Source organism: Boleophthalmus pectinirostris, unplaced genomic scaffold, assembly GCF_026225935.1.
Source record: "Boleophthalmus pectinirostris isolate CB_2022bp ecotype Guang Dong unplaced genomic scaffold, ASM2622593v1 HiC_scaffold_16, whole genome shotgun sequence".
Lineage (NCBI taxonomy): Eukaryota > Metazoa > Chordata > Actinopteri > Gobiiformes > Gobiidae > Boleophthalmus > Boleophthalmus pectinirostris.
In genome coordinates, this window is record NW_026571095.1 from 37,910,791 (window position 1) to 37,930,986 (window position 20,196).

Sequence of the window (20,196 nt, forward strand, 5' to 3'; positions counted from 1 at the left end):
GCAGCGATAAGTTTTAAGAAGGATGTAAAAAGGGTTATAACTGTCCTGTCCTGAGAAAAGTGCTGAGGGGTTTTACAGACTAAAAACAGAATAATTGTAAAAAATAAAGCTGACTACTTTGCAGGTTATTTTTAGAACGTAACCCTGCGATAAACGAGGGACCACAGTACATTCGGTCTGGGTACAGCGAGTCATAGTAAAAGTACTTGTACTTTAACAGTACTCACGTTGTATATGGATGAGCTGCTTGGGCATCTTGAACTCCCCGGGGTACAGGGAGTCGTAGTAGGGGATGTTGCTTTCGGCCTCGGGGACGGGGATGACCATGTTGTCTCTCTTCTCTCCATAAACCTGCTGCGCTGAGATCGCCCTCTGGAGGTGGTGCTCCTACATGACAACGACAAAAACGACAAAACGTTAGGTTCAGTTCATCAGAAAAACCAGAGAAAGTGCAGCTAAAGGACGATCATGAGACTGAACGCAGTATCTGTGTCTCCACTGAAGGAGTCGCGGTCGAGCAGGAACATTAATCACAACTGAGTTTTAATAGATGTAATTAAATGTCAAAGTCTGCAGTTTTTATCCCATAATTTCCACAATCTGTGTATCGTTCATTCATTCGTTTTTCAATATAAAACCAAAAATATGAAAATGAATAAACAACTCTCTTTCTTCATTATTTGTCTCCAAAACCAAAACGAAAAAACAGAAAATTATTCGTTTTTTTCAATTTTTGGATTTTGTGTTTAAATGAAAAATGGAAAAAACGGATAACGGTCGTTTCCCGTTTACGTGACTTCTGTGACTGTGATGTCGAACTTTTGCACCGCGTACGGACTGAACCAGGACTGATCCAGGTCCAGGACCAGAGCGGGACCAGACCAGAAACTGAGCCTCAGCTTCGAGCTCCGGCCCTGCTGTGGGCTCTGAGCCTCCGGTCTGGTCAAGGCCTGGCCCCTGTCCCCGTCTCGGTCGCGGCCCCTGTCCCCGTCTCGGTCGCGGCCCTGTCCCCGTCTCGGTCGCGGCCCCTGTCCCCGTCTCGATCGCGGCCCCTGTCCCCGTCTCGATCGCGGCCCCGGTCTGGACCTGGTTCAGTCCTGGTTCAGTCCGGACGCAGTGCAAAAGTCCAGCATCACAGTCACGGAAGTCAGGTAAAAGGGAAACGGCCGTTATCAGTTTTTCATTTAAACACAAAATCAAAAACTGCAAAAACAAATAATTATGTGTTTTTTCATTTTGGCTTTGGAGACAAATAATGAAGAAAACAATTTTTTCGTTTTATTTTTGCTTTTATATTGAAAAACAAATGAACGACTGATACATGGATTTTCCACCACAAACTAATTCTGCAGAAACACTTCTCACCCTGTAGTTTAAATCTGTTCAAACTTTCTGAAATGTGACTCTTGTATTGGATTGTCAGTTCAGAATTCACCCTGTGTGTCGATTCTCCAGGACGTGTTTAAAACGTGAAACCACAAATTTAAGGTCATAATCGTAATTGTCGTCAGAAAAAAAACACACTTAAAACACCCCTAGTTCTTCTCTGAGGTGTGAAGCAGCTGGAGTCTCGTGAGCGTCTGGGACCAGGTCTGAGTCACAACACTTTCACGTTCAGAGCTCTAAAATAAACCACAGCACCACACTACAGAGATAAACGATAATATTCAAACCACAACCACTTCCACTGCGCCTCTGACACAATAAAGAAGCAGGAGAATCCCAGTCAACACACTGTAAATACAGCGTCTTTCAAAAGCCACAAAGTCAACAGACTGGGTTTTTATTGTGCTTCATTTTTGTGATTTTTAAACCGACTGCAGCATTTTGAGATTTGTTTTTCCAAAAGGTAAACACACAGATCAGAAGTGAATTATTCCACCGTTTACAGCTCAAATCTTATATTATCATCAAAAACAGCCCGAACCTCCACTTTTACAAAAGAGACAGTATTTAAATATTGAGCCTTTAGTACAGTTCCACATTCACATATTTAAAGACGACTGTGACAGGTGTAACTGCACATGAACACATCGTCCTGAAGACACTCCAACCAACACTAACCTGAGTGTTAAATACAGAGGTGAAACTAACAGTTATAAAAGGACAAATAATGTTTTTACTCCGTGTGTGGACGAGAGGAGAATCTGTGTGTCGTTCATTCATTTGTTTTTCAATATAAAACTAAAAATAAGAAAACAAAAACAGTTTTCTTCATTATTTATCTGTTTTTTTCATTTTCGTTTTGGAGATAATGATTTGTTTTTTCAGTTTTTAATTTTGTGTTTAAATGAAAAATGGAAAAAACGGATAACGACCGTTTACGTGACTTCCATGACTGCGATGCTGGACTTTTGCGCCGCATACGGACTGAACCAGGACTGATCCAGGTCCGGGACTGAGACCGGGACCAGAGCTCTGAGTCTCGGTCCCCCCCGGTCTCGGTCCAGTCTGTTTGCAGTGCAGAAGTTCAGCATCGCAGTCACGGCCGTTTCCCGTTTTTTCCATTTTTTATTTAAACACAAAATCGAAAACTGAAAAAAAAAACAAAAAAAACTAATCATTATCTGATTTTTCATTTTGGTTTTGGAGACAAATAATGAAAAAAACTATTGTTTTTTTTAATTTTCTTATTTTTGGTTTTATATTGAAAAACGAAATGATACACTGAGGAGCATCAGAGCTTCACTTTACTCTCTCCATTTGAAGTGTCCTTGGTCTGTCACCGTAACACTTCCCATGTGGTCACTTTGTGTCTCAGAGCGTGTGTGTGTGTGTGTGTGTGTGTGTGTGTGTGTGTGTGTGTGTGTGTGTGTGTGTGTGTGTGTGTGTGTGTGTGTGTGTGTGTGTGTGTGTGTGTGTGTGTGTGTGTGTGTTTGTGTGTGTGTATGTGTGTGTGTGTGTGTAATACAGTATCCAGTGGTATAAAAAGTATCAACAGTTATCAGTTTCATTACAGTCATTAAAAATCTGCAGACCTAATATAATTTATTGATCCTTACATGTGTTTACTCAGCAAATAAATGTGTGGTTGTATTTTCAGTTTAATTCAATCACGAGTTAAAACTAACAGTGTCTAGAATGTGTCTGTGTGAGGAGACAACGTTCCAATAGTTTCGTTCCGTTGTCACGTGACGATCATAAGAGACAAAACACAAGTCCGACTGCGAGAGTTTATCCCAAAAAAATTCTAGTACTTCTACAATTTGCAGCATTTTGGCTTCAGGACACATTTGTTTATGTTTTACAGAAACTAAACGTTAAACCACATGACTCATTTGCATAAATTATAATCTGTGATAAAAACAGTTGTTTCTTGTGTCTGATGTGGTTCAGTTTGTGTTGAACTAAAGGACACAGAGACTCAGTGGAATATGAGTGTTCTCTCTGTGTGTCAGAGGGGTGTTCTCTCTCTGTGACAGAGGGGTGTTCTCTCTGCGACAGAGGGGTGTTCTCTCTGTGTGACAGAGGGGTGTTCTCTCTGTGACAGAGGGGTTTCTCTCTGTGACAGAGGGGTGTTCTCTCTGTGACAGAGGGGTGTTCTCTCTGTGACAGAGGGGTGTTTCTCTCTGTGTGACAGAGGGTGTTCTCTCTGTGACAGAGGGGTGTTCTCTCTGTGTCAGAGGGGTGTTCTCTCTGTGACAGAGGGGTGTTCTCTCTGTGACAGAGGGGTGTTCTCTCTGTGTGACAGAGGGGTGTTCTCTCTGTGTGACAGAGGGGTGTTCTCTCTCTGTGACAGAGGGGTGTTCTCTCTGTGACAGAGGGGTGTTCTCTCTCTGTGTGACAGAGGGGTGTTCTCTCTCTGTGACAGAGGGGTGTTCTCTCTGTGACAGAGGGGTGTTCTCTCTCTGTGACAGAGGGGTGTTCTCTCTGTGTCAGAGGGGTGTTCTCTGTGTGTCAGAGGGGTGTTCTCTCTGTGTGACAGAGGGTGTTCTCTTCTGTGTGACAGAGGGGTGTTCTCTCTGTGTGTCAGAGGGGTGTTCTCTCTGTGTGACAGAGGGGGTGTTCTCTGTGTGTCAGAGGGGTGTTCTCTCTGTGTGACAGAGGGGTGTTCTCTGTGTGTCAGAGGGGTGTTCTCTCTGTGTGACAGAGGGGTGTTCTCTCTGTGTGACAGAGGGGTGTGTTCTCTCTGTGTGACAGAGGGGTGTTCTCTCTGTGTGACAGAGGGGTGTTTCTCTCTGTGACAGAGAGGGGTGTTCTCTCTCTGTGTGACAGAGGGGTGTTTCTCTCTGTGACAGAGGGGGTGTTCTCTCTCTGTGACAGAGGGGTGTTCTCTCTGTGTGACAGAGGGGTGTTCTCTCTGTGTGACAGAGGGGGGTTCTCTCTGTGTGACAGAGGGGTGTTCTCTCTGTGACAGAGAGGGTGTTCTCTCTGTGACAGAGGGGGTGTTCTCTCTGTGTGTGTCAGAGGGGTGTTCTCTCTGTGACAGAGGGGTGTTCTCTCTGTGACAGAGGGGTGTTCTCTCTGTGACAGAGGGGTGTTCTCTCTGTGACAGAGGGGGGTTCTCTCTGCGACAGAGGGGGGTTCTCTGTGTGTCAGAGGGGTGTTCTCTCTCTGCGACAGAGGGGGGTTCTCTCTGCGAGAGGGGGTTCTCTCTGTGACAGAGGGGTGTTTCTCTCTGTGTGTCAGAGGGGTGTTCTCTCTCTGTGTGACAGAGGGGTGTTCTCTCTCTGTGACAGAGGGGTGTTCTCTCTGTGTGACAGAGGGGTGTTCTCTCTGTGACAGAGGGGTGGTTCTCTCTGTGACAGACAGAGGGGTGTTCTCTCTGTGACAGAGGGGTTCTCTCTGTGACAGAGGGGTGTTCTCTCTGTGACAGAGGGGTGTTCTCTCTCTGTGTCAGACAGAGGGGTGTTCTCTCTCTGTGACAGAGGGGTGTTCTCTCTGCGACAGAGGGGTGTTCTCTCTCTCTGTGACAGAGGGGTGTTCTCTCTCTGTGACAGAGGGGTGTTCTCTCTGTGACAGAGGGGTGTTCTCTCTCTGTGTCAGAGGGGTGTTTCTCTCTCTGCGACAGAGGGGGGTTCTCTCTGCGACAGAGGGGGGTTCTCTCTGTGACAGAGGGGGGTTCTCTCTGTGACAGAGGGGGTTTCTCTCTGTGACAGAGGGGGGTTTCTCTCTGTGACAGAGGGGGTTCTCTCTGTGTGACAGAGGGGGTGTTCTCTCTGTGTGACAGAGGGGTGTTCTCTCTCTCTGTGTCAGAGGGGTGTTCTCTCTGTGACAGAGGGGGGTTCTCTCTGCGACAGAGGGGGGTTCTCTCTGCGACAGAGGGGGGTTCTCTCTGCGACAGAGGGGTGTTCTCTCTGCGTGTTCTCTCTGAGAGGGGGGTTCTCTCTGTGACAGAGGGGGGTTCTCTCTGTGACAGAGGGGGGTTCTCTCTGTGACAGAGGGGGGTTCTCTCTGTGACAGAGGGGGGTTCTCTCTGTGACAGAGGGGGGTTCTCTCTGTGACAGAGGGGGGTTCTCTCTGTGACAGAGGGGGGTTCTCTCTGTGACAGAGGGGTGTTCTGCTGATGCTCAGTCTGTTCTGTGTGTGTCGTGTTGGAGATGGTTCATGTGAAACTTTTCAGAGGTTATAAATCTGCAGGTTGTACACACAGATCGGACAGTGGTGCGGCTTCGTAGTTTACCAAAGTCGTACTAAAACATTTTGGTAACACTGTAATATCATATATCCCGGTAAAATCCTGAGGTTTAACGGCATCAAAATGTGGATCCTGCCCAACCCTAGTGGTGGTGTGTAGGGCTGTCGCAATAACTGCAAAAATTAATCACCGCAGTACCAAGAGACCACCGCGATCACCGCACGTGACAACGAGACCCACAGTCCTGCACAGGCCCAGAGACCCGCACCCGCCCGGACCTATTAACATTCTACCCATTACTGCCTGTGAAAACCCAGGACTCACCCAGGACCAACCCAGGACTAACCCAGGACTAACCCAGGACTAACCCAGGACTAACCCAGGACCAACCCAGGACCAAGGTGCACCCGCGTAGACCGTCTGGTGACCGCAGGTGAAGGGACCGGTGCAGAGCTCCGCGCTGCACAGAGGTAAGTGCAGCCGTCGCCTGATTGCTCTTTACGGACACCTGAACTTTTGATTCAATACGATATATTTCAAATCGACTCAGTTACGATACAGTTTAATAATAAAAGCTAAATCATGTGTGTGACACTAAAAGTGTTTGTTAAACCACTTGTGCAAAGTTCATATGAAACAAACGTTTTAATCATCAAAACAGTGAAAATGTCAAATGTGTCGCACAAACCAGTTTCCTTCCTCTGAACAAACAAAACTGTAGCTCTAACAAAATCATTTAGTCAAATACACTTGGTGATATATCGATACAGCAGACCAAGATATACCATGATACTGTATCAGCACATTAAACGATACGATATATCGATATATTGATATTTTACACACTCCCAGCAGTATTACAACAGTGCAGTTACAGTGACGACACCGACGATGAATCCAGGGCCCAAAATAAACTGTTCTGAGGTTTTATTTCATTCTCTGTGCAGTGTGTGCAGTGTGTGCAGTGTGTGGAGTGTGTGGTGGAGTGTGTGGTGTGTGGAGTGTGTGCAGTGTGCAGTGTGTGCAGTGTGTGCAGTGTGTGCAGTGTGTGCGCAGTGTGTGCGCAGTGTGTGCAGTGTGTGCAGTGTGTGCGCTGAGTGTGTGCACAGTGTGTGCACAGTGCAGTCAGTGTGTGCAGTTCACACTTCCACAGTCAAGTTCACACAGGAGCGTCACACGTCAGATCACACTTTCATATCTCCAGGTCTGAGTGGAGCTGACCTCAGACAAACTGCCCTGGTTCACACGCTGCTCCACAAACACACACACACACACACACACACACACACACACACACGCTGCTCCACAAACACACACACACACACACACACACACACACGCTGCTCCACAAACACACACACACACACACACACACACGCTGCTCCACAAACACACACACACACACACACACACGCTGCTCCACAAACACACACACACACACACAGCTGCTCCACAAACACACACACACACACAACACACGCTGCTCCACAAACACACACACACACACACGCTGCTCCACAAACACACACACACACATGCCGCTCCACAAACACACACACACGCTGCTCCACAAACACACACACACACACACGCTGCTCCACAAACACACACACACACACACGCTGCTCCACAAACACACACTGCTCACAAACACACACACACACACACACGCTGCTCCACAAACACACACACACACGCTGCTCCACAACCACACACACCAAGAGTTCACTACATTCATCTGATGCACTGGACCTGCTGTCACACACACACACACACACACACACACAGACACACACACACAGACAGACACACAGACAGACACACAGACAGACACACAGACAGACACACAGACAGACACACAGACACACACACAGACACACACACACACAGACAGACACACACACACAGACACACAGACAGACACACAGACACACAGACAGACACACACACAGACACACACACAAGACACACAGACAGACAGACACACAGACAGACACACACAGACAGACAGACACACACACACACACACTGGAGCTACAGTGACGTGTGGTTCTTGTTCTGTGTCCGTCACATTTCCACAGGCTCAGATCTTCCTCCAGCCGACCAACGGTTACACAAACAACACGACAAACACACGACACTACTGACCTACTGACACACAAACACACACACACAGACACAGAGAGAGAGAGAGAGAGAGAGAGAGAGAGAGAGAGAGAGACAGAGAGAGAGACAGAGAGAGAGAGAGAGAGAGAGAGAGAGAGAGAGAGAGAGAGAGAGAGAGAGAGAGACAGAGAGAGAGACAGAGAGAGAGAGAGAGAGAGAGAGAGAGAGAGAGAGAGAGAGAGAGAGAGAGAGACAGAGACAGAGAGAGAGAGAGAGAGAGAGACAGAAGAGAGAGACAGAGAGAGGAGGAGAGAGAAGAGAGAGAGAGGAAGAGAGAGAGAGAGAGAGAGAGAGAGGGAGGAGAGAGGAGAGAAGGAGGGAGAGGAGGAGAGGAGGAGGGAGGAGAGGAGAGAGAGAGGAGGGAGAGAGGAGAGAGAGGAGAGGAGAGAGAGAGAGAGGAGGAGAGAGGAGGAGGAGGAGAGAGAGGAGGAGGAGGAGAGAGAGGAGGAGAGGAGGAGAGAGGAGAGAGGAGAGAGAGAGGAGAGAGAGAGAGAGAGGAGAGAGGAGAGAGAGAGAGAGGAGAGAGAGAGAGAGGAGGAGAGAGAGAGAGAGAGAGAGAGGAGAGAGAGAGAGAGAGAGAGAGAGAGAGAGAGGAGAGGAGAGAGAGAGAGAGAGAGAGGAGAGAGAGAGAGAGAGAGAGAGAGAGAGAGAGAGAGAGAGAGAGAGAGAGAGAGAGAGGAGCGAGAGAGAGAGAGGAGAGAGAGAGAGGAGAGAGGAGGCAGAGAGGAGAGAGGATAAAAAGAACTGATAATCTGATGAAAACACAGACGTGACACAAACATGTTGAGTGTTTCTGAACTTTAAACTAAATTTGACATCAGGTCCAGACCGGGACTGTAAAAAGATGACATCATGATTTAAAACAACACTGTGGAACATTCCGGGGCCGGCGTGTCAGAAAATGGAAGTTTAAATCGTTCTCCATGGAGATCATTTTTAATGCCACACTGTGGAATCTTACAGCCAAAAGAACCAAAATACAAACAGCAGGAAGACGCCTCTGGGTCAGTAAGAGTCAGGTCTGTGGAGGAGCAAGCCCGCGCACACACACACACACACACACACACTATACACACACACACACGTTTTCACTGTAATACACAACAGGAATGAAAAAACTGATGATGCTTTTTAAAAAATATTACACAGTGAAGCTTTAAATGTGTGTCTGTAGTTTTTGTTCTTTGTTTAGAGCCAAACAGGGACAGAAAGTGCACACACACACACACACACACACACACACACTACACACACACACACACACACACACACACACACACACATACACACACACACACTACTACACACACATACACACACACTACACACACTACTACACACACTACTACACACACTACTACACACTACACACACTACACACACTCTACACACACTACACACACACACACACACTACACACACCACACACTCTACACACACTCTACACACACTCTACACACACTCTACACACACCACACACACACACACACACACTCCGGCTGGTATCATTAAGAAGTTGCCGATACGATACACAGGCCACGATACGATATACACACCGATACACAGTACGATACACATTTACGATTCAATATGATATATTTCAAATCGATTTGATACAGTTCAATAAAAATAAAGGCTAAATCATGTCTGCGATACTAAAAGTCTTTGTTAAACCACTTCTTCTTGTGCAAAGTTCATATGAAACACAAACATTTTAATCATCAAAACAGTGAAAATGTCAAATGTGTCACATAAATGAGTTTCCTTCCTCTGAACAAGCACCAAAACCGTAGCTCTGTAACTAAATAATTTAGTAAAATAAACCAAAAAATCCTCTTGCTGATATATCGATACAGCAGCGACGATATTGATACTGTATCATCACATTAAGCGATACGATATATCGATATTTCCATATTTTTGCACACCCCTAGTACACACACACACACAAAACACACAACACACACACGTTATGATCAAGAAGTTGCTGATACGATACACATCTGATACAGTGCACTTTCAGTTTGATTTATTTCAAATTTATTCAACACAGTTTAATAAAAGTGTCTAAAATCATGTCTGACACTAAAAGTCTTTGTTAAATCTCATCTTGTGCAAAAATTAAACTCATTTTAATCCACAAAACAGTGAAAATGTCAAACGTGTCACATAAACGAGTTTCCTTCCCTGAACAAACAACAAAACTGGAGCTGGAACTAAATCATTTAATAAAATATACCAAAAAAATACTCTACATCAATACTGTATCATCACATTAAACGATATATCAGTATTTCCATATTTCTGCACAGTCTTATCCAAGTGATTTCAGCTCCAGTGCAGCAGCTGTTCCACTGTTGAACTTGTTTGATAAAGTGTGTTCCTCAGAGTCGTTCAGTCTGTGGAACAAACATGTTCATGTTTCTTTAGTTTATATTTACTCTGAGTGACGCCGGCTGCACACAAACACGATTTCATTATGTTTGACTTTGTACATGAACTTCGCAGCGTAAAAGTCGACTAAATGATAGAACTTTAGAACATTTGACTGGATGAACGATGAGTTCCAGGTGAAGCAGAAGGTGCACGCTTCAGTCTTGACGGGGTTTTGTTTTTTTGTCAATAAAAGGGCTGGATTAGTTCTAGTTTCATACGCGTTTCCACAAATTTCAAGGCCGTGTGTTCGATGTGGTGTGATGAGAGAATACAGCAGACGCAGTGCAAGTTTTGTTCAGAAATTACTGTCATTTACTTATAATTCCAATTGTTTCAGACCCTTTACTTGAGTCTGAATTTGGGGCAGGACTCCATAAGTTCTTTTTAAACTTCATCCTCCTCCTTTTGAGCACCAGGTCCCAAATCTGTTCATGTACATGTCACTATTTTGGTTATTGTTTTTGAATTTTGTTGTACCTGGCACAAACAAATAAAAGAAAATGAAATGAAAATGACGATACGATACACGGCATGATTCAATATATTACGATATATACAGATACTAAAGAGTGGATGATATATACTGTGATTTATCAATAATTACTTTTAATAATAATAATAATAATGATACAGTCACCTTCAACAGAGCAACTGTATGAAATATAATTTAGATTTAGAGGTGGGATTAAATAAGTTTTCTTCTTCCCACTCCTTTTTGGGCAAAATAATAGTAATTTTTTGTTGTTTTTTCATTTCTATTATGATTTTCTTATGTTATATGTTCCATTGTATATGAATGTTAATCTAAATGTGCCCAAAATAAATGCATAAATTGAAAAAAATAATAATTTATACATTTAAAAAATAAATTATGACAGTGAATGTAATGAATTTTTGTGAAAAATATTACTTAAAAAAATTGATTCTGATCCATTTTGAATTGTAGAATTGTGCAATGAAGTATTACAGTCATTTATTTATTTATTTATTTACAGAAAAGGACTGAGGATTTTCACAACAGATACAGAGACACGTCCAACTGAAGTCGACAATATCAAACATTTTTAACACCAAGTCTAATCAAAGTGTCACCTGTAAATGTCTAAAGTCTGTTTGAAACGAGAACAAAATACTACAATTTAAAAAAATGAACCTACATGTTTAAAAATCCCAGATTCAGAGTGGAGGTTCTGGATGAAGCGTCGCTGTGACACGAGTTCACTTACGGAAAAGTCTCGACAAGGAAATAAAACAATCAAGCACAATAACAGTACTTAAAAAAAAACACATAAAATCCAGAGCAGTGCGTCTGTATGAAAAAAGAAACTGAGCTGTTGTGCATAAAAGCGACGATTTGTGTTTGTAACTGATGAATAATTGTGACTGAACTGAAATGTTTTTAAAGTAAATTTACCGAGAACATAAAACGACGCTTCTCTGCTCCTTTTCATTCATTACTGGTTTTTGTGACACCGCTGATGTCTTTTTATACTTTATGAATGAAACAAACAATAATAAAAAGTAAGTATCAGGATATATCACCGAATCGACATTTTCTTACACCTTTAACTCTTTCCCCCCTGGACGCCGACTAGGAACAACCCATACATATGTTACTAGGGCTACACCCATAGAGCATAACTGCATAAAAGAAAACAGACTTCCACCAGTGATTATAAATGATTTTTACACTCATGAACTTAATTGTAACACAGACATATTTGCATCTCTGGAAACCTCAGACTCTGAACTATTCATTTATGGATGTTTAAATGTGATTCAACTCATTTATAGGTGTATAACAGCTCACTGAAAATGAGAGTTTACCTGGTCAGGTGCAAACTCGAAAACAAAAAACTACATTCAGCTTCTGATATCTGCATGTTCTGAGTACTATAGTCATAAAAAATATACTTTGTCAAAGTATTTAAACAGATTTCATATCAGTAGATACAGTAGAGCCAAGTGTGCACCTGTTTTTACCTGTTGTTCACCTGTGTGCACCTAATTCATTTTTTTCCATTTAACTTATTCAACTCATTTAGCTTATTCAACTTATTTTATTTATTCAACTCATTTAAACTTATTCAACTAATTTAGCTTATTATAATATAATAATATAATAATAAATAAAACTCTTCCCCGTCAGTGTGTGTTCAGTATTTATCATCTTGGTTATTTTCTCGTGTGCAGAGCTACGCATGAGCGTTTTTTCTGTAGTGATTCTGTTATACGTCGCATCTTGGAAAAAAAGACTGAAATATTTTAAAGGACTCGTCTGGGCAACATCCAGATTTCAGGGCAATTTTGGTTCATAATCGAGTATAAAGCTCAGATAGTTTGTTTGGATATGACAGGACTCCGTACAGACGCATCAGCTGCATTCTCATTTTCGTAAGTTTCACTCTCTGTAAGTCCGTCACTGTCGCTGTTTTCCACTTTATAATCAACTTCATCATCATCACTTTGAAATCTATAAAAGTCACTTTCTCTAAACTTATCCATAAAATACGTCCGCTCCTCATTATTTCTAAAACTGTGCGCCGCAGCGCCGCGATCTTTCCATTGCACGTGTTTCGTGTTGTGTTTTTTCCGGAAGCTCCATCGTCACTATTTCGATTAACTTCGGAAAAAAATCGGCAAAAACATCTCCTTGAATCCTATTGGTCAGTCTAGTGTGGGTTGTAGTGGCTCCACCGATCACAGTCTCTGTTTAAATGTGAAAACCCGAGCCGTTTCTAAAGGTCGTCAAATCTCGTCTTTAGTGATACGGCGGAGGAGTCAAAAGTCGTCATTAAGGGTCCAGGGGGGTCGTCAAATGTCGTCTTCTGAGCTCTAAAACCACCTGTGATCGAATAAACGTACGGTAGAGCGGTTTAATGTCACACTGTGGAACATTCCAGACAGAGAAATGATGTATCCATAGAAACAAGCGGGTGACAGACAGACCGACACCGACCGACACCAACCCCCCCCAAAAAAAACAAAAACAAAATAAAAACAACACGGTGCAGCTTTAAATGTGTTGGTAAGTTCATTCTTGAGACGCCGTTTTCAGGTTTGAGTCTCATTTTGGAAATCAAGATAAATCAGAACAATCACAGTGAGTCCTCGTGCAGGGGTCAGAGGTCAGGGTAAGGATGTAAACAGAGGAAACCGGCGGGAACGTGGCCGCTGACGACACTTTCACTTTCACTTTCCTCAAACGTGAACGCAGACGGACGGGGACGGCGGCGCAGGGACCGGAGTACGGCTTTAAACGGTCTGTCCCCCTAGAGAAGAGCGAGAGAGGGACACCGGCGGGAAGCGTTACAGGTCAGATCTGTGGAGAGGGGACTCTGCTCGCCATAAGAAAGCAGCTTTTTGAGCAATAAACACATGAAACTGAAGCCAGGACCAAACCAGGGACTGAACCCCGGGGACTGAGAACCCCGGGACTCAAGACAGGGACTGAACCCCGGGACAAAGACAGGGACTGAACCCCGGGACCAAGACAGGGACTGAACCCGGGACCAAGACAGGGACTGAACCCCGGGACCAAGACAGGGACTGAACCCCGGGACTCAAGACAGGGACTGAACCCCGGGACTCAAGACAGGGACTGAACCCCGGGACTCAAGACAGGGACTGAACCCCGGACCAAGACAGGGACTGAACCCCGGGACCAAGACAGGACTGAACCCCGACCAGACAGACTGAACCCCGGGACCAAGACAGGGACTGAACCCCGGACCAAGACAGGGACTGAACCCGGGACCAAGACAGGGACTGAACCCCGGGACCAAGACAGGGACTGAACCCCGGGACCAAGACAGGGACTGAACCCCGGGACCAAGACAGGGACTGAACCCGGGACCAAGACAGGGACTGAACCCGGGACTAAACCAAGGACTAAGACAAGGACTAAGACAAGGACTAAGACAAGGACTAAGACAAGGACTGAACCGGAGACTGAACCAAGGACTGAACCCAGGACTAAGACAGGGACATAGTCTACGTTCAGACTGCAGGACTTAACGCTCAATTCCGATTTTTTTGTGAAATCCGATGTTTTTGCGAGGTCGTTCACATTTACAATTAAATGTGACTTGTCTGTGACTCCAGTGTGACGGTAAACGGCCCGAAAGTGTCCCACATGTGACACTGGAGACACGATGACGTCAACCCCATGCGTCAACCGCAGCGAGCGTCTCTGTGTTTACAGAAGTTGTCCAAACATGGACGCAGCATCGAGCACCTGGAGATTTTACAGTTCCGGATTCCACCTGCTTCAGCGCAGAATAGTGACGTTTGTCACTTGTTGATGACGTGTAGGTGGATAGATGCGCTTTGGCTGTTCAGACTGAAGTCGCATGTCAAAAGATCAGATATGTATCGGTTTCAGGAGCACATATCCAAGTGTCCTGGGTCACATTTGAAAAAAATCTGATCTGTGCCGTTCAGACAATGTCAATAAAAGATCAGATACAGGAACATAGAAGCCAAAAAATCTGATTTGGGTCACTTCAGGCTGCAGTCTGAACGCAGCCTAAGACAGGGACTAAGACAGGGACTAAGACAGGGACTAAGACAGAGACTGAACCAGGGACTGAACTAGAGACTGAACCACGGACTAAGACAGGGACTAAGACAGAGACTGAACCAGGGACTGAACCAGGGACTGAACCACGGACTAAGACAGAGACTAAACCAGGGACTAAGACAGGGACTAAGACAGAGACTGAACCAGGGACTGTCTTAGTCCCTGGTTCAGTCTCTGTCTTAGTCGCTGGTTCAGAGACTGAACCCAGGACTAAGACAGGGACTAAGACAGGGACTAAGACAGGGACTAAGACAGGGACTAAACCATCCATAGAAACAAGCAGGTGTGGACCCCCTGAACCTAAAAGTTACACAGTGCGGCTTTAAGACAACTTGGGCTCGAGCTACATCACGGATAAAAATGGCATCAGTGAACGGTGACCCCCGAGTGTGAGACGAGACGAAGACACAAACTATAACAAAATACAACAACTACAACAACTACATCTACAAGACCAACTACAACTACATCTACAAGAACTACTACATATACAAGAACTACTACATCTACAAGAACAACTACATCTACAAGAACTACATACAAGAACTACTACAAGACCAACAACAACTACAACAGCTACAGCTACTACTACAACAACTCCAACAACGTTCCAAACGTAAACACATCTGAGGCGTGAGATCTCCCTGTGAACCCAGCACATCTGACACGACCTCTGTTCTCCAAATCAGACAGTTTACAGTTCTATTAACCCATTGACGCCGGATGCTGCGCAGCACTGAGTCTCCTGCAGATGTTCTGGATTGTCTGGTGATCAGTGTAACTGGTAAAGGCAGAGCCACATCTGGAAGCATCGGGGGCGTGTCCTCCTCTCGCTTCCATTCACTCCCATAGAGACGCAAAACTGCTGGAGCTGTATTGTCGCGTTAAACCTTCTTTATCGTGGCGTTTTATTTCCCCACTGAAAAATAATCCAAATGTTTCCCGCACATGTTCCCATCAAGACCTGGTTTGAAGTAACAAACGTTGCTCTTTACTGCAGCGCATGAACGCAGCTCAAACACCTGATCTGTTCACTGCTCCAGACGCTCCTATAACAGGTGACATGTCACTATGTCGTGTAACAAATAAACATGGTCAAACACAAAAATGTTGTCCGTGTCATTGTCACTGCCAGGATTTTTTGAAAATTGTTTTGTACTCGGCTCCAATGTGAGTCAGTAGTCACATTTTCTTAACGTTTTGGTCGTTTTTAAGCAGCTTTTCTGTATTTTACCTCAACAAATGACACTTTGAGTCTCTTTCCTGATCAGATTGGTCAAAAATAGAAACACTTGGGACATTTCTTGCATAAAATTGGGACAAATTAATAAACAGGGACGTGTGGTCACTCTAAAACTGATATTTGTAGCTGAAGCATAAAAATATTAAGATCAACTCTAAACAACACTAAATAGGAACGAACAATTTGGGATAAACACGCAACAAATTTTTCTGACACACTGAGATTGTGATTATATTTACATTAGAACTTTGAATCCCATTATTAAAACACGAACACATCCAGAAGACGACAAAAAAACGGAAGTCTAATCAAACTGACACAAGAATCACATTTCTGAACATGTTTGTATCTAAACTACAGGTTTAACTGTTTTTATGCTGAGTAAGTCATTTAATTTCTTCCCAAAGTGTTAAATGTGATTCTTGTTTAGAGTGACCAGATTTTCAAAATCAAAAACTGCAACAACCCCAATTTATGGTGATTGGTAATAATAAAATAGTGAAACGAGTGTGTAATTAAGGAAAACTGTTGCTCCCATTCATCACTAATGAGAGTCAGTACAGGCATTTATTTTTGTGTTTTGGTCGTTTTTAAGCAGCTTTTCTGTATTTTACCTAAACAAATGACACTTTATGCGTCTCTTTACTGCTGACCAGATCAGGATGGTCAAAAATAGAAACACCTGGGACATTTCTTGTATAAAACTGGGACAAATCACTGGTTTTGGATAAATCTGTTGGGACAGAGGACACAGACTCAAAACTGGGACTGTCCCGAGTAAACAGGGACGTCCGGTCACACTAAAACAGATATTTTTATGCTTCAGCTACATGAAGTAAGATCAACTCATGATAAACATTTGATGTACAATAAGTAGGACTGAACAATTTGGGATAAACATGCAACTAAATTTTTCTGACATATATTACGATTGTGATTATATTTGGGTTTTAATAATAGGATTATATTATTAAAACCCAAATAATAATTGGGTAATAGTTCAAATGTAAAAACATCCACAAGACAAAAAGACTGAAGTCTGATCAAACTGACACAAGACTCACATTTCTGAACATGCTTGTATCTAAACTACAGGTGAAACAGTTTTTATGCACAATAATACAATACATTTAATTTCTTCTCAAACCATTATGTGATTGTCGTTTAGAGTGACCAGATTTTCAAACTCAAAAACTGCAACAACCCCAATTTATGGTGATTGTTAATAATAAAATAAATAGTGAAACGAGTGTGTAATTAAGGAAAACTGTTGCTCCCATTCATCACTAATATGAGTCTGTACAGGCATATTTTTTGTGTTTTGGTTGTTTTTAAGCGGCTTTTCTGTATTTTACCTAAACAAATGACAAAATGTGTCTCTCTTTACTATTGACAGGGATCAGATTGGTCAAAAATAGCACATTTCTTGCATATAAACTGGAACAAATCAGTAGTTTTGGATAAATCTGGTGGGACAGGGGACACAGGCTCAAACCTGGGACTGTCCCGGAGACACAGGAACGAGTGGTCACTCTAAAACAGACACTAGTTGTAGCTGGAGCATAAAGATATTATGATAAACAGAACCAAACAATATGGGATAAATATATAACTGCAATGATTATATTTGAGAAGTCTGATCAAACTAACACAAGAATCACATTTCAGAGCATATTTGTGCACATCTAAACTACAGGATTAGCAGTTTTTAAACGCAGAATAAGTCATTTAATTCCTTCCCGAAGTGTTAAATGTGTTTGTTGTGGAACAGTGGACAGGAGGCAGCAGACATGTCCCCGGGGTTCCCGCTCTGGACAGTGTAAACAACAGCAAAAAACACCAAGAAAATCTCCACGAGCCGAACTACAGACGTGCCAGCGGGTCTCAGGAACACCACTGAATATTTATCACCAAAAGCAGAAAATAAAAAGGTTTATAATCCAGCGACAGGCCTTAAACACACAGAGTACGAGCTCCGGAGCTAACCGTGCTAACCCGAGCATCAACTGTCAACACGAAGACAGAAAACTACAAATACACACAAGAAAAGCCTCAGGTACATGTGAAACAAACTGCACGCACATGTGAGGACGTGAGGACAGGGGGACGGTGATGTCCAGTGTTGGGAAGTTTACTTTTAAAATGTAATCCCCTACTGATTACAGATTACTCACCCCAAAATGTAGTTTGTAATGTAATCCATTAAAATACTTCAGGTGAGTAATGTAATCTGATTACTTTGGATTACTTGATTTGCTGTAGAGAAACAAAGACGAGGAAATCTTCACATAAGAAGTTTTATCTGATAAAAGAAAATAAAAAGTCCAGATTTTACTGAACCAAATTAAAAATATTATTGATAGAAGACGAAGAAACACGTCCACACAGCAGGATTTAGTCCTGTTAAATCCTGGTTTAGACCTGGTTTTAAACCTGGTTCAGTCCTGGTTCAGACCCAGTTCAGACCTGGGTTCAGACCTAGTTTAGACCTGGGTTCAGACCTAGTTTAGACCTAGTTCAGTCCTAGTTTAGACCTAGTTCAGACCTGGGTTCAGACCTAGTTTAGTGTCCAGCACTGAGTGGAATTACTGAGAAATAAGAGATTTAGCGCAAAATGTAAAAACAGGAAAATCCCGCCATATAATCCATTTATTTCAACAAAGTAACTGTAATTCAATTACCACTCACTGAAACAGTAACTAACTGAATACAGTTACTCATCATTCGTACTCTGATTACTCTGGTACATGTAATCTGTTACTCCCGACACTGGTGAAGTGTCACAGGGACCGTAAACAAACCGGAGACCGCCACAGGCCCGCGGTGTGATGCTAACAGGCTAACAGCACAAAGTGTCAGAGAGTTTCCCACGCTCATGTTTACACACACACGGGATTATAACGGGTTCGGTTTATAACGGGTTTATAACGGGAGGTTTAGTGAGGGACAGGATAAATAAACAACATTTAAATTCACGAGAGGATGGTTCTGATGCTAACGAGGCTAACGAGGCTAACAGCTCAGTGGTTTTATTTACAGACACAAACACTGAGCCCGGAGCAGAGTCCAGCCCCGGGACAAGAGCCTGGAGCCGGGGACAGCGGGGACACAGTGGGGACACGGCGGGGACACGGGTGTCTCTGCGGGACATGTGCGGGGACATGTGCGGGGACAGCGGGTTGTTGACATTAGTGACAGATGCTCAGAGCTCGTGCACAGCGCCCCCTGCGTCCGCCCGCGGCGCTGCACCCTCCTCACAGACAAACAAAATGTCGGCCGGGCCTCGGTCACATGACCCCTTTGTGCTCGGAGAGCCGCTCCGCTCACAAATACACGCCGCAAACCCACATATCCCACCCGGGAAACACGCACCGTGGGCCCGTGACGGAGCCCCGGGCCCCGCGGCCGCTCACGGAGCCGTTTCCCGGTGATAATCGTCGTGTAACGTCTGTGAAAACTGGCCGCCATTTTGTGAAAGCTGGCGCAGAAAAATGAGGGACGCCTGAGTCCTGCAGAAATGTAAAGTAAAGCAAAAGCAGCGCGTTAACAGTAAAAATCCTACCGATTCCTCCTCTTTCTCCATCCCCGTGGGCATCTGCGGCACGGCCCGGTTGATGGATGCATATTCGTGCAGGTCCGGTAAATCCTCACAGCGGAAGACGGGGAGAGGCTTGGAAGCGTCCAGCGCCCGCGCCCGAAACGACAATTTACTCATTTTTCACAATTCCAGACGCGATATAAATATATCCGATCTCCAGATGTCCACAGCGGAGCCGAGTGGAGCTTTCATGGATGTGTCTGGGGAGTCTCAGTCTAATGTTCGGATGTGCTAGTGTTTAGGGCGTCGCCTCGGAGCCGGGGAGGCCGGGTCTCGTCGCTCTCTGTCGGACTGTGTTTTTGTGACGCTCCGCTCCGCGCCGCTTCAGTGCGCCGCTTCAGTGCGCCATGCACAACATGGCGGACATTTAAAAGTGTGCAGCTGCGCCTCGGTCAGGGTACAGCCCCCAGCAGCCTCAGCCAATGACAGCACGGCCCGGGGGCATGCGCAGAGCCGAGGAGGGGGCAAACTGAGCCCACTAAATATTCAAATAACTATTTACACCAAATATGAGAATAACTCTTTATACACTAAATATTCAAATAACTATTTACACCAAATATTAGAATAACTCTTTATACACGAAATATTCA

The 20,196-nt window shown here is 44.1% G+C and overlaps 1 protein-coding gene across 1 annotated transcript in view; it reads right to left on the bottom strand.

Moving 5' to 3' along the window:
* LOC110174883 (enhancer of polycomb homolog 1-like) overlaps positions 1–19,960 on the bottom strand; it is a 37,673-nt gene extending 17,713 nt beyond the window's left edge. Inside the window, 2 exon segments of the mRNA XM_055151997.1 lie at positions 228–387; positions 19,568–19,960. Of these exon segments, the coding sequence (XP_055007972.1) occupies positions 228–387; positions 19,568–19,720 (313 nt within the window). The 5' untranslated portion in view covers positions 19,721–19,960.
* Between the last annotated feature and the right edge of the window lie 236 nt (positions 19,961–20,196).